At 38.7% G+C, this 13,872-nt stretch overlaps 2 protein-coding genes across 3 annotated transcripts; one reads left to right on the forward strand and one right to left on the reverse strand.

Annotated features, from left to right (window-relative positions):
• The first annotated feature begins 3,439 nt into the window (after positions 1 to 3,439).
• Positions 3,440 to 10,417, forward strand: LOC128857240 (RRP12-like protein). Its single transcript, XM_054092893.1, has 14 exons — positions 3,440 to 3,681; positions 3,747 to 4,303; positions 4,362 to 4,478; positions 4,541 to 5,337; positions 5,412 to 6,033; positions 6,107 to 6,366; positions 8,090 to 8,224; positions 8,290 to 8,449; positions 8,516 to 8,788; positions 8,873 to 9,141; positions 9,209 to 9,387; positions 9,447 to 9,689; positions 9,774 to 10,086; positions 10,173 to 10,417. The coding sequence occupies exons 1-14, from the start codon at positions 3,540 to 3,542 to the stop codon at positions 10,276 to 10,278; spliced, it is 4,173 nt and encodes a 1,390-aa protein (XP_053948868.1). The 5' UTR covers positions 3,440 to 3,539; the 3' UTR covers positions 10,279 to 10,417.
• LOC128857241 (transport and Golgi organization protein 2) lies at positions 10,416 to 12,494 on the reverse strand. Of its 2 annotated transcripts, none has more exons than XM_054092895.1 (4): positions 12,005 to 12,494; positions 11,824 to 11,946; positions 11,284 to 11,410; positions 10,416 to 11,203 (listed from the first exon to the last, which is right to left on the reverse strand). In XM_054092895.1, the coding sequence occupies exons 1-4, from the start codon at positions 12,144 to 12,146 to the stop codon at positions 10,711 to 10,713; spliced, it is 885 nt and encodes a 294-aa protein (XP_053948870.1). In that variant the 5' UTR covers positions 12,147 to 12,494; the 3' UTR covers positions 10,416 to 10,710. The 2 variants fall into 2 exon arrangements, with proteins under 2 accessions (XP_053948870.1, XP_053948869.1); XM_054092894.1 differs by having other exon boundaries at positions 11,284 to 11,524; positions 12,005 to 12,493.
• Between the last annotated feature and the right edge of the window lie 1,378 nt (positions 12,495 to 13,872).

A 13,872-nucleotide genomic window follows, 5' to 3' on the forward strand; every position in this document is an offset into this window, starting at 1 on the left:
ACCGACTGAAATTTTTTTCATGTATTGTTGACATTAAGTAGAATAAAAAAAAATAGCTGCGCCGTAGAGGGGGGAAAATACGTCAGCTGAACGCAATGATACATTCTTGCTTCGGCTGACGGTCTTCCCACCGCTATAAACGCAGCTGACCATCATTATTATATTTTCATATATGTCCAAAATTATGTAAAAAAATTTAAATCGGCATAAGTAGTTTTACAAGTTCGCCTGTTCAGCTGGTTGAAAGTTAACGGTTCATTGTCATTACAGAAATTTGTCATTTTGACATCTTCTACCCGGATCATTAACACTACTCATCCAAAATTAGGTCTCGGCAAAACTACTCTTCAAATTTTCACTTCAGCCTGCACAATCGTGCATGCTGCCGTTTTTGAGTCCATACAGTTTTGACAGCCATGAAGAAAGCAAATATTTTTACAAAACTATTCCTATCGGCGTTACTGATACTAACTCAGCTCAGAAAGTTTGGTAGCTGTTGTTCTTTTTGTGACAGCATAAACATTCTTCTTACATATGTATACGGGGAATGCTGCTAAGGTGATAGTCCTTGGCCGGATATAACGACGCGGATGTTCCGGTTATGTAGAACCGATTGTGGTGGGAACGAAAGTTTGGTAATTCTCAACTCACTATAATTTACAAAATAATTTCTGTAGTCAGTCTTCGTTAGATAGACCTACACCTTAGCTTAAAGTGCTTACAAGGTTATACTGCCTTGACTCGGTCGCCAGAGCCTTGTTTTGGTGGGGCCCCAAAGAATATGCATAAGAGCAGATGTAGTCTCTGTTATGTTACAATAACTTGCACGTGGGGTCAAACCCCAAATACGGAATGACACACAAGCACGACAAGCAAATGAAAAATTATGCACTGTTAGGTGGTTGAACGCTCCAATGACGACAGTGTTCCCATCTTCACCAAGCCGTTTCTGTTAAGCTGAGCCTCTTATCGTTGAGTTAACTCATAAACAGCAGGCTGAGGTATGGTTTTTAGTCGCCCCTTACGACAGGCATCCGTTATCTCGGGCAAATTCTAACCCCCTAACCGACGGATGGTGTCTTTATTCGCTTGCGTTGGAAATCAGCTGATGTAAAAACTTATTTCTCAAAGTATGTATGAATATATAATATATATATATGTAAATTGCGCTTACACCCTTTTTGGGTGTTTGGCTGAGCTCCTCCTTCTGTTTGTGGTGTGCGTCTTAATGTTATTCCACAAATGGAGGGACCTACAATTTTAAACCGACTACGAACGGCAAAGATTTTATGTGAGGAGCTTTTTCATGGCAGAAATACACTCGGAGATTTGCCATTGCCTGCCATGGGGTGATCGCTATTAGAAAAAAGTTTTCTTCATCGTGATGTTTCATGGATATTCGAACCTACGTTCTCTCTGAATTCCGAATGATAGTCACACACTAACCCGTACGGTTACGGCGGTCTAAGTATAAGCGAAATAGTTATAAGAAATAAATGATATATGAAAAAAAGGAAATTCTAAAAAAAGGTTGACATAGAAAGTTTTCCAGGCACATTCCGTAGAGTCCAACGTAGATTTACTTTCTTCTACCATATCTGAATCTTTGACCTATATTCATAGGCTATATTCGAAGACACACATTGTTAAAACCAAATTCTAACTTAAAATAAGTTTTCAAGAGATTGAAGAGAAAACAAAGCTATCCATAAGAAAAGTAAAAATCTATTTGGCAAAATAAAGAAATATGAGTATTTGACACTCAACAAACTAGCCACTCATAATAAGGACTTACTGATCTGAGTACCAGGACATGAGGGGCACGGAGGAAACGAGAAGGTCGACTTTTATGCCAAAAAAGGGGCGAACACCATTTTTCGGCTTTAACAAAAATAATATAAAACAGGAAACCAAAAGATGGATCCAAACTAAAATTAGGGAACACTGGAACGGCACAAGCTTCCTTAATCATTCCAAACAGTTTTTGAACTTCAATGCCAACAGAGCAAAATCTGCTCTAACCCTAGATAAATGGGCCTCAGATTACTCAGTGGGGCACTTACAGGTCACTTTGCCTGTAAGAAACACTTTAACACAATAGAGGTATCTAGTACAAGATCATGCAGGTTCTGCTGTGATGAAGAGGAGTCTATGAAACACTTTATTACCAACTGTGAGAGGCCACTGGAGGCACAGAATCCTGGGCTCGTACGTACTAGAGGAGGAAGACGTACAATTGCTCCCTCCTGAGGAGCTGGTTCGATTCCTCGGTATACTAAATAATTATAATTAAATAATTAGGGGCGAACAATAGATCAATCTGGTCGAAGTGCATAAAGGCCTTAGCCTAACCCGTACAACCATTTCCATTACCATGAGTCTTTTAATTACTTTTTTGCTGCTAATAGAAAGTTTTCTTGCAAAAATTCCAACTCTCCCACATTGTTATGCTCTTATATTTTAGTTCTTTCCCGTCTAGAGCTGACCTTTAAGGGAACAGATACCTGTAAAATTTCGAAAACAATTTTTTTTATGAAATGTTAATATAATGCTTTAAGAATATGCCACAAAATTTTTAGAACGTATTTAAGTATTTCTTATATTATAGATCGTCAACCGTGACGACTCTATTCTTTGCGTTCGAGCGCTGGAAGAGGTATAGTTACGTGGTATTAAACTTTAAGCGCGTTTTTCTCAAAACTATATTTTTCGAATTGGCGTACACGATAACTCGTAAAGTTATTGACCGATCTCCCTGAAATTTTCCACACATCTTTTTTATGACATTACTTTTTATGTGAATTTAAAGTTTTCAAACATTTTTCGAAAAAATAATTTTTTCGAAGCAAAAATAATAGGAAAATTCGCCCCAAAATTCATTTTTGTTAGCATTTTATTCCGTGAATTTTCTTTCTTCCATTTGTTTTTTATTCATATAGAAATTATGACATTAATATACGAAAAAAAATTTGGTTTTTTGTATTCAGGTCACTGACGCCGATGCTACAATGCCCACTGATTGAGAAGCCCCGCTGCGACCTTCCTGAAAGAATTGAGTGTACGTCCGCCATTTTAAATGATTAAAATAAAAAAAAAGAATTTTATATTATATTAATGTATAAATAAACTGTATGCCAAGTTTGAAAAAAATATATTGACTTCTTCACTTTAAATAATTTTAACGAAAATCAGAGAAAATATGGCCGTTTACAGGTATCTGTCCCCTTAAGCAGGTTTGCCAACTCGACAAATTAGTATTACTTTTTCGGCACTCGAAACATTATACAAACACTATGTGGATAGCCTTACCGAATTCGGGTTTGCCACTTTACCGAGTAAAGTCTGAATGCCCCTATTATAAACTCTCATTTAATTCTTATTTCGCAGTAGCTCTCAAAATACTCAGATTTTCCTTTTCACTGACATTCTATGCAGTTTTCGTTCTTTTTCGTTAGCCTAATACATCGGCAACACGTGTTTTTGTTTTCACAGAGCTATTTAAGAATTCTGCAAAATTAAAATTTTCAAAATTTGAATAAATGGGGAAATTTCGTTCAAAACTGAAACGCCACACAAAGGGCAAAACATGGAGCAAAGGACAATCGTCCACTTCAAATCCTGAACAAATGAAGCACCGTTTAAAAGCCAAATCGCGTTTTTTCCAGCCAAACTTGAGCTTAGGTAAGTAAATAAGTAATAAATTCGCTTAATATGCGTATTATTTAGCTTTGAATTGTATTTTGCAGCACCACCTGAGGAAACTTCCAATCCAAACGCACTCACTTTGAATGCGGTGCTGAAGCATGATCAGCGTCTGGCTTATAATGCCGAGACGACTACAGTCAACGATGTGGCCGGCAGCCTGAAGTCATTTAGTCTGCGCGACGATGGACTGGAAGATGAAAGCATGTCGGAATCGCAACAAGGCACTTTTAAAACCTTCAAAACATTTGCTTCCAACTATAGTGCCTGCAGCAATATGAGTTTTAAAAAACTGCTAGTTGGTTTTCGTGCTTCATCCGAGTTGCATAAAGAAATGTTAGCTATTTTAACGGCGCTAACGGAAATTATACGCGAACGCGGCGGCACCGAGTCATCCACTGAGTATTTCATACTGCTCATGGAGCAAATTGAGGCCAGCACGGAAGACAATGATATCATTGCTGGGATTTCGTTGCTGTCTATGGGCATCAAATCGGTGCCAGATGCGGTGTTGCGCAAACGTTTTGGCGAGACCGCACAAACGTTTTTAGCGTGCTTGCAACGCTTTATGGAGTCTAATAATCAGAATATTGTCAAATATGTAAGTAAAATTGTTTTTTATTTTGTTGAAAAAATGTAATTTTTCTTACTAATTACAGATAATTGGCTGCTTGTCCGTGTTGCTTTGCGCGCAAGACTACATGACGTGGACTTATTCTTCGAATTGGCAATATATTGACGCTATACTCTCATTTACTATATATTCGAAGCCTAAGGTATGTGCGCCTCTTAAATTTTTTATTCAAAACAAATTCAAACAATGGAATTGTATGCGTAGGTACGAAAAGCAGCTCAACATGCCATTGTGTCCATCGTACATGGCAGCTCATTCATGCGTCCTGCCAAAGATGAAGAAGAAGAAGGAGAGGACAATACTACTGTGGAGCAGCCAAAAGTGACAAGCCACCCAGCCAGCAGTCGTATAACAAAATTCTGTTTGAACCAATTTAAACCCGAGGTGTTGACCAACTCACAAACAACGGTACTGCATACGCTAACACTGCTCAAAGACATTTTGAGTGGACTTAAAACGGAAGACATTCGCTCGATTTGCGAAAATTTACTTTCTATTATGACCGCTGCTAACGTGCTCATACGCACCACTTGCTTCCAAACTCTGCACGCGCTTTTTGCCTCACGCACGACCAATTTGAATGGGCCATTATGCGCTAAGTTGCTGGCTGCCATACATGAGTATCGCCCCGATCGCGCTGATGTGCGTCAAACAATAGCTTGGATTACGGTGCTAAAAGAGGGGCACATTCATCTTGCCTCGTTGGATTTGAATTTATGTATGAATGCGTTACCGCGTTTTTTCGAAATCTGCGCCACTGATTTGTGGATGTCCGAACGCGCGGAAATCATTAATAGCGTGTCGAACTGCATTAAGGAGTTGTTATACGAATGTGTCAAGTCGGCTTGCGAGTCACCAGAAAAGGCTGAAGTTTATCGCATACCAATCATACGAATCATCGCTTCGCTTGAGAAGGTGCTAAGCGCGCCCTTCGGTGAAATGGCCAAACATGTTATACTCATATTCACAATTGTTTTTGAAGTTTGTGGCAAGTATTTTAGGTAGGTAGCTTTTACCATATTTTATTTGGAGTTTTTATTAAATGTTTGGCTAAACACGTCTCTTAATTTTGTAGCAAAGAACTCGCACCCTCACTACTCACGCTATCGAAGCGCTACGACACACAAAGCGCTTTGCGTGTACAAATAGAGCACTCCATAATAGCGGCGATACAATCCATGGGCCTGGAGAATGCTTTGAAAACGATTCCACTAACAAATAGCAAGGGTGAGGTTTTGCTAGAACGTTCATGGCTCTTACCGCTGATGCGAGAGGGCACCAAAGGCGCTTCTTTCAAGTTCTTCAAGGAGTTTGTTTTGCCCTTGGCTTTGGACTGTAACAACAAATGGCATAAGTATGCTCAAGAAAAGCAACAGTCGCTGTCACATACCTTCGAGTTGTTGTGTTGCCAACTGTGGGGTCTTTTCCCAGGTTTCTGCCGAGAGCCAGTAGATCCAGAAAACCTACGCTTAATTGCGCCTACTCTAGGCAATGCCTTGGATAATAATCCAGAGTTCCGTGCACCAATTTTCGATGGTTTGACTGAGTTGATTTTGAATGAGGAGAGTGCGGAAATCAAAGAAGTCTTGGCAAAGTACTCCAAAAATTTCCTACCCCGTTTATTCAATATATACGCGCAAAAGCCCAATGGCACATACGAGGCGGATTTGCGCAAAAAAGGATTGGATGTGATAAAGGTACTGATAATGCAGAAGGTTTATAGGAAACATCCTCGCTAATGTGTTTGTATTTTTCGCCTCCATTCGCTAGTTGTACCTGACAAGAACACCTGAAGATGTGCTGAAGGAGCTTTTCGAGACTGCAAAAACACAGCTGTCCAGCACGACTGTTGGCACATTTGAGTACGACGCTATTTTTGATATCAACGCTGTGCTGCTAATCTTCCAAACTTGCGAAGTTATACGCGTTTTCTTCGAAGCCTTTATTGTGCCCGTTTTGAAGAACGAGAAGTCTAAGCTGGTGGCTAAAGATGAACAGAAACTGAAAAAGCAGCAACGTCGGACATATGAGTAAGTCAACGCACTGATGTTACCTGTCATGTGCGACCGACTGTCGCAGTTCCTTCTGCCATTAAGCAGAGGGGACTATAGGCAGCTGGTTGAACTGATGACGGGACACTTTCTATAGGCAAAGCACTTGGAAAAGCTGGGCATCGCAGACAGTGCACTCTGCCCAGCATGTGGAGAGGAGTATGAAATGGCGGGCCACATTCTGTGCGTCTACCTAGCCTTCGCGCGAATTCAGGTTTGAGGTTGTTGTTGTTGTAGCAGCATAAACATTTCCCATACATTTACGGTGAATGCTGCTAAAGTGACAATCCTTGGCCGGATAAGACCGATCAGGCTTGATGTCTTTGGCACTGATGTGTTAAGAAGCGACCACCTTCTCAAGATCTACTCAGATTTCTTCGGAGGTCGAGATTTAAAGACAATTAAAAAGGGAACCCCTGTAACCAGAGCTGTACCTCAAGGCTCTATCCTTGGCCCTCTTTTATTGTCTTCTACATTAACGATTTGTTCGGTGTGATTAAATATAGTGATGTCCATGTATATGCTGATGACGTTCAATTATATGTTAGTTGTCCCCCTAGCTGTATTGATATTTGCATAAGTAATATGAATTCTGGCTTGAGCCTCACAAGCAAGTGGGCTTCTGACAACGGATTAATTCTGATATCTGATTCTGATAATCCTGATAAGTCCCAATGTATCGTTATTTACAAAAAATATATCAAGCTCGATGGCTATACACAAGTCAAACTAAATGACTCTGTGATTAAATATGTGGACAATGTTAAAAATTTAGGGGTTACATTTAATAGAACTTTGACATGGAGCAACCACATCTTCACTGCCATAGGCAAAGTTTATGGTATGCTCCGAAATTTATGGACAACTCAATATTTTACACCAGTAAACATTCGACTGCTACTAGCTAAAACGTATTTGTTACCAACGTTACTGTATGGTTGTGAGTTATATGCTCCTTGTGATAGTGTGTGTCGTAGTAGGCTTAATGTTTTGTATAACAACATTGCAAGATACGTGTACTGTACAAAAACGTTATGACCATATTTCTGTATTTGCTAAAAAATTTGCTTCCGTATCCTTTTACGACTTGCTTAGGTTTAAATGTTTAGTTTTACTCCACAAGATCATAAACACTCAGAAACCCAGATACCTCAAATATCGACTTATGCTTTCGAAGTCCTGCCGTTCGTTAAACTTAGTCCCGATGAAATACAGTTGTTTGGTGACTGAACGTCAATACTTTGTGTTCTCTGTCCGTCTTTGGAATACCTTACCTTACAAAATTAAACGTATAAAAGAAAGCTCGAAAAATAAATTGCTTCGCTACCTTGCCGAAAGTTTCTGAATGTACTAATGGTTTCACATTATTTAAATCTCTTCCTATTAATACCTACTCCTACTACTACAATTTTTACCTTACTTTCCTTTTAATACTTTCTCCAAGTTATGCTTCTTTCCTACTATCTGTAATTTTAATTTTGATTTTACTGTTAATCCTTTTATGTAAACTATTCTTAAGGTCAATCATTGCAAAAATAACCTATGGTTGTATGTTTGACTTTAATAATAATAAATAAATAAATAAAACCCGAGTGCAGTACAATGAACTTAACTGTGTCTGAGTGCTGTACTTGCTAGTCTCCCGGCAAAAAAAAAGAATTAAAATTAAAATTTCTCATATTTCAATTCTCTACATTTTCAGGCTTCTTCGTGATATACTCACATCAGACGCGGCTTCTTGTCAGAAATTCGCTCGTAAGAATAGCATTGCCTTGCAGAAATTGATTTTAGATGCATTTGCCACGAGTTGTGCCGTCTGCCAGGCAGCGCGTTTGAGGTTAGTCTCGCCCCATTTTCTTCATTCTCGCCTGTATTTGTAGTATTTCACTATTTCCTACGTAGATGCCTGAAAATTCTTATTGAAAGCCGCAAATCGCTAACTGTGAATGACAAAATCGTTATGAAAACGATACCAGAAGCTGTGATCTCTTATAAGGAATTCTCAACGCGCAAAGAAAATGTGTCGGAAGAACTTATAATATTTTTGGCCAATCTATACCAGGTATTATCAATTGAATTTGATGAATTTACTGATCAAATTTTAACTGTTAAATGTACTGATCCACAGGAAGCCGGTAAACTGAATGACTTTGTCGATATACTAACAGCCGGTTTTGCCGGTGACGACTCGCTAATCACAAACACAATACTGGCCTTCCGTACGGTTGTGCAGCAGCAGGGCAAAAACTTAACCATTACCACACTTGAATTCATAATGGAACAAATTCTGGTATTTCTGGTGCAGAAAGCACGCACACAAGCCGAGGCTGCGGTGGCGTTTCTGATCACATTTATAAAAGTGATGCCCTCACCTTTGGTAGCCAATCATTTGCAAACAATTGTAAGTATTTTATTGCTCATCTCGCACCTGCACAAAATTCGTATTTACATTTTCAAATTTTCCAAAAATTCAAAAAAAAAATAGATGAAATCCATGTCCGCCATGTCCAAAGACACCAAACGTTATTGTCGCATACAAATCGGCTATTTGTTGAAGAAACTCTGCAAGCGTTTCACTGCCGAGGAACTAATCAAATTTGTGCCCGGCGATGATGAAGTAACACATCGGCGTCTGAAGAAAATACGAAAGCAAATACGTCGTGAAAATAGAAAGCAATTAAACGAAAAGGACAAGAACGACGAAGATGACTCAGAAGATGACTTCGTTGCCGGGCTGGAAAAGAAAAGCGTAACGTAAGTGCTAAGCCTGTGTGTGTTTGTTGTTAATCTTAAACTTATATGTGTGTGTGCTTGGTTGCAGTATTGACGACATATTGGCTGATTCGGATTCTGATTTGCCGGAAGATATGGATACAAACGACGGTGTGCCTAATAAAGCTGAGAAAAAGAAACAAAAACGAGGCGGCTCTACGTTCATACGTGAAGATCCGGAGGATATTGTTGATTTGGCTGATATCAAATCGATTGGAAATGTGCTAAGTATGTAATGATTCCTTCATTACTTCTCTTTCACGTATTAAAATAAATTTTCACACCAGCAAATCGGCCAGATGAGTCTACAAACGTTGCCGGAGGCACAAAAACTAAGAATAAGGATCCAAATCGTGGTTTTAAAACTGCAGAAGATGGAAGACTGATTATAAGTGATAAGGCACTGCGCGGTGCTGGCGGCGGCGGCGACGATGAAAGCAGCAGCAGCGATAGCGATGATGCTGACGACGAAGCTGTTGAAAAGAAAAGAGCGCCTAAACGCGGCATGGAAGTTGACTCCAGTGATGATGGTAAGTCTGCTGTGCTTTTAAAAGCACTCATGCTGTTATCAAATAAGTCACCATTTTAAATAATCCTATATATGCAATCGATAGAAGAGGAACTACCGGCAACCAGCCGCAAACGTAAGGCTCAAGATGCAATTAGCATGCGTTCGGGTAAAAGTACAGCCTCAAAATATGTAGCCGGTGGCAAAGGTATTCATCGGCCCTTAGGCGCTGCGAGTGACGCGTTATCCATGAAATCGGGCTACTCGGCGAAGTCGGCGAAATCTGGCAAATCTGCAGCAGCATCTGCCTTTGCCGGTAGCGAGTATACAACGAAGAAAGCTAAGGGAGATATGAAGAAGAAAGGCAAGCTCGATCCTTTCGCATACATACCACTCAGTCGAAATACGCTAAACAAAAGGTATGATTTGTATTCTTTGTATGAAAGCAGTATTTATTTTAATTTTGTTTTTGATTTTTCTTTTTTTGTCTTTTTTTCCTTTGCAGAAAACGAGCAAAACATGCAGGCACATTTAAGAACATTGTAAATGGCGCACGCAAAGGTGCTCTGAAAGGTGTTAAACAAAGAGTCGCTAAGCCTTACAAACAATAAAACAATAAATCTAATGCGATAAACTTCAACTCTGTAAATGTATATAAAAAAAAATTATCGTGCAGTTAAAAACAATTGCGCTAAATGTTACAAATCAGACAGTGGCAAACAATAAAACTAAAAATCTCTATTTAAATTACTTTCGCTATAAAAGCACGACAAAAATATTTATCTAATTAAATTAAATTTTTTCATTTGTTAGTTAGTTGTTATTATATTTTACGTTAGCACGAAATACTTTAGTAATTTCACCTGAGTCTGAAGCAAGAATGCTACACAATTCGCCTAGAGTTTGAAGCAAGAATGCTACACAATTCGCCTTGAGTTTGAAGCTTAAATTATGAGGCTTTTCAGTTTTAACGTCACTACCTTAACATGCAGAATGTTTTTATGTGTTCTAGTTGCATTATTAGTATGCGCAGTCACATTACTTTAGTTCTGATTCAGAAAATATTGTTTTTCAATATGCGTTTGTCGCCAATCGCCGTCAGGATCGAGTCCACTCATCGTTTCCTCGTAGAAATGCATTTTATTATGCTCATCAATGAGTATCACTGTGTGTGTGCGACTACCGTAGCCAGCCGACGGTACGTTCACATTGAGCGCACTCAAATGCTCACCCCAATTGGGAGCGCGCCGTTCCAATTCTGCATCAGGCCAAAACTTATGTTTACATTTTAGTAGATTCTTCAAGTTTGTGACAAGTTCAGTTTGAATCTCATGCGCAGACTCCGCCGGAGATGTGGCTAACTTGCTATAAAAACGTTCAACAATGTTTTGAAAGCGTTGACGCCCATTGACAACCTTTTGAAAAGGTGTCGTAGCAAGGCTGTTACCAAATCCATAGCATTTACCCTCATCGAACTGCTCCAAGCCGGGCGGTGAATTGCTTAGCAACAAAATATTGGCTGGTGTTTTTGGTACGCTGAAATACGAAATGTGAAAGTTATTCTGATTTTTTCCATTTGCATAACCCAAACGTGACGAACTATATTTAGTACTAACCCAATTTCGATTGAAACAAAATTAAAAGCGCTGTACTTAGTACATTCGGCCAGCAGTTGACTATTGTAGCTTTGTATGTTGCAATCATCCATGGAAGTGACAAAGTCCGAAACGATCATGCCACGGCCTAACAAAAAATGTTCGTTGTGTAGTATTGAGGATGTGACTGCAGGATTGCTGTTACTTGTGATGTCAGCCTTATTGTGGTTATGATTGTAGTGCATTATGTTATGGTTTGTAGCTACATGTGTGTGTGTGTGTATGAATATTGGAATAGGTTTCGATTGGTTGGCAAATTATTTTTATCGCATTAAACATTAACGCAAATGATGTTGATAAGCGGAGTATATAATAAAATTTAATTTATTAATGAACCACAAGCAAGGGCATCATCATTGGGGTACGTCGATTTCAAGATAAGTTGGATAATGTTTGCATGCATATGAGTTGCGTTCAGTTAGAGGTAAAAGTTCAGTAGTAGGCAAAGTAACAAAAGTTAGGAACGTCTTACGGCTAAGTGGTTCAGTTGTTAGTGCTTACCTACAGCATTCCTCGGTTTGGGCTCTCCTGTCAAGTTGAGTAGTGCACCTATTTTAAAGACACCTCCATGCCCACCCACCGCCAGCCAAGTGCCACCTTCACGTCCTGGCTCCAGGTCAATACCTGAGGAAGGGATTATTAAAAAAAATCGGTAAATATTTGTTCATAAATCTATACTTACCACCGTAGACATGATCGGCGTTAGCCCATTTCGCTGCGTCCTGTGTATCACGCGCAAAGAACTCATCCCGATTGGACGCTAATATAAGTTTGTATCCACCAGAGGTGGGATTTGAATTCGCATAGAAAAATATTACACACATGTTTTTTCGATTTTGGCTATTTTATATCACTAATGCCGTCCGCTGCAGATACTTTCTGCTGTACGTGTCAATGCGACAACTAAATTGTAGTCAGCATCTCGCCAAGCTCATGCGTATGCGAAATGTAGCACCACTATAGATTGCCGATTAGCCACCTAAAAACTATACGAATTATCACCTTATTTCTTATCTAATCGTGCGAGAACAATCACGGTAGCGATAATCGTACGCTGGAGAAGTTCATTGGTTGTTTGCTTTCTTTTTTGTTTGTCTGTGAAAGTGTTGTATGTTGTGTATTTTTGAGCATTGATTGGTAAACTTCCGATTTAGTGTTGGTAAACGTTGTATTTGTGATGCCAGATAATATCGGCAAAACCAAGAATGATAGAAAGAAGGTTGCGCCCATCAGAGAGTGCGTGATGACGCATTAGCTGAGTGTGCAGTGTTGCCAACCATTTGCTCTTCGCAATAAATTTAGTGCTTTTTTGTACCCAAATTGCGAAAATTTTTAAGCTAGGTGTTGTTTCTATTTTTTTTAGCTTAAAGCTAGCGAAACTGCAATTAAAAAAAAAAAAATGGATTATTCTACAAAAGAATATTAAAAAAGGTCACTATGAGAAGATTTTAGTGTTAATGAAAATTTGCTGGTTCTTATAAAAATTAATATTATGAAAGTGAAAATTTAATTTGTTGCTCCTTTTAAGGTTATGTTAGAATATTCTAACTAAATATTCAACTCTTCTCAACATTGAACACCTTTTTACACATTTTAAAAAGCGTTTGAATGTACTGAATGCGAATTAAAACCATAGAGATGTAATCGTTTCTTCCGGTGCTCCATCCTTAGTGGGACATAGGGCATCAAGAGGTGTATTTATAGCAAAATAAGCAACAAAATAGTAGAAAATACTGAAGAAACCATAGTGACATTTTTACAAAAAGAGTACCGATATCTTGTTACATAACCTCAAATATAGCAAAAAAGTCATTCTCTTAACAAAACAGTTTCGCTTAATAAAAAACTCATACGTATATTAAATTGCACATAACTATAACACATTTATTTAAAAAACGCACATTTTAATAACAATTTCTCACGCATACAAAGTTCTTTAATTAATTCAATAAAAATTTGGTATTTAATTTTCTTTAAATGGGCATTTTAGTGCGTTTTTATATCCAAAGCTAGGCAACACTGCAGTAGCGAGAGAGAGCTTTGACTGATTGAAGGAGAAGAACATCATAACCGCAATCGCGAGCAATGTGACCAGATTAAAAAAAAAGGAAAAGCTAAATAAAACTGAATTTAAGATAATTATTGAACTAATTTTTAAAAACTGTATATTTTAAAGATTATAAACATCACATTTTAATTAGAACAGACTAGAAAAATGTCATGAAGAAAGAACTAAAACTCCGCGGCTAAATAACAAAAAAAGCGCTAAATCAAGTTGCGACTGGCCAGACTGGTGCTAATACGACGTCACTCATTATGAAATTTGTTGAGAGCAAGGTAACGGTACCACGACAGGTCTCATTATTGTTTCCATCAGAACGAGGTGGAAGAGTTCATTGATTTTCAGTGGCGTAATTGTAGCGGCCGTCATAGCCGGATGGATTTAGCGTGACTACCATTCGGTAGGGCTTGGGTTTTCCAACCCACAGTGAACACGAAACAACAAATGATAGAAAAGTTGTTTTATAATAATGGTCATCTCCCGGCAGG

This window comes from Anastrepha ludens, chromosome 3, assembly GCF_028408465.1.
Source record: "Anastrepha ludens isolate Willacy chromosome 3, idAnaLude1.1, whole genome shotgun sequence".
NCBI classification, from domain to species: domain Eukaryota; kingdom Metazoa; phylum Arthropoda; class Insecta; order Diptera; family Tephritidae; genus Anastrepha; species Anastrepha ludens.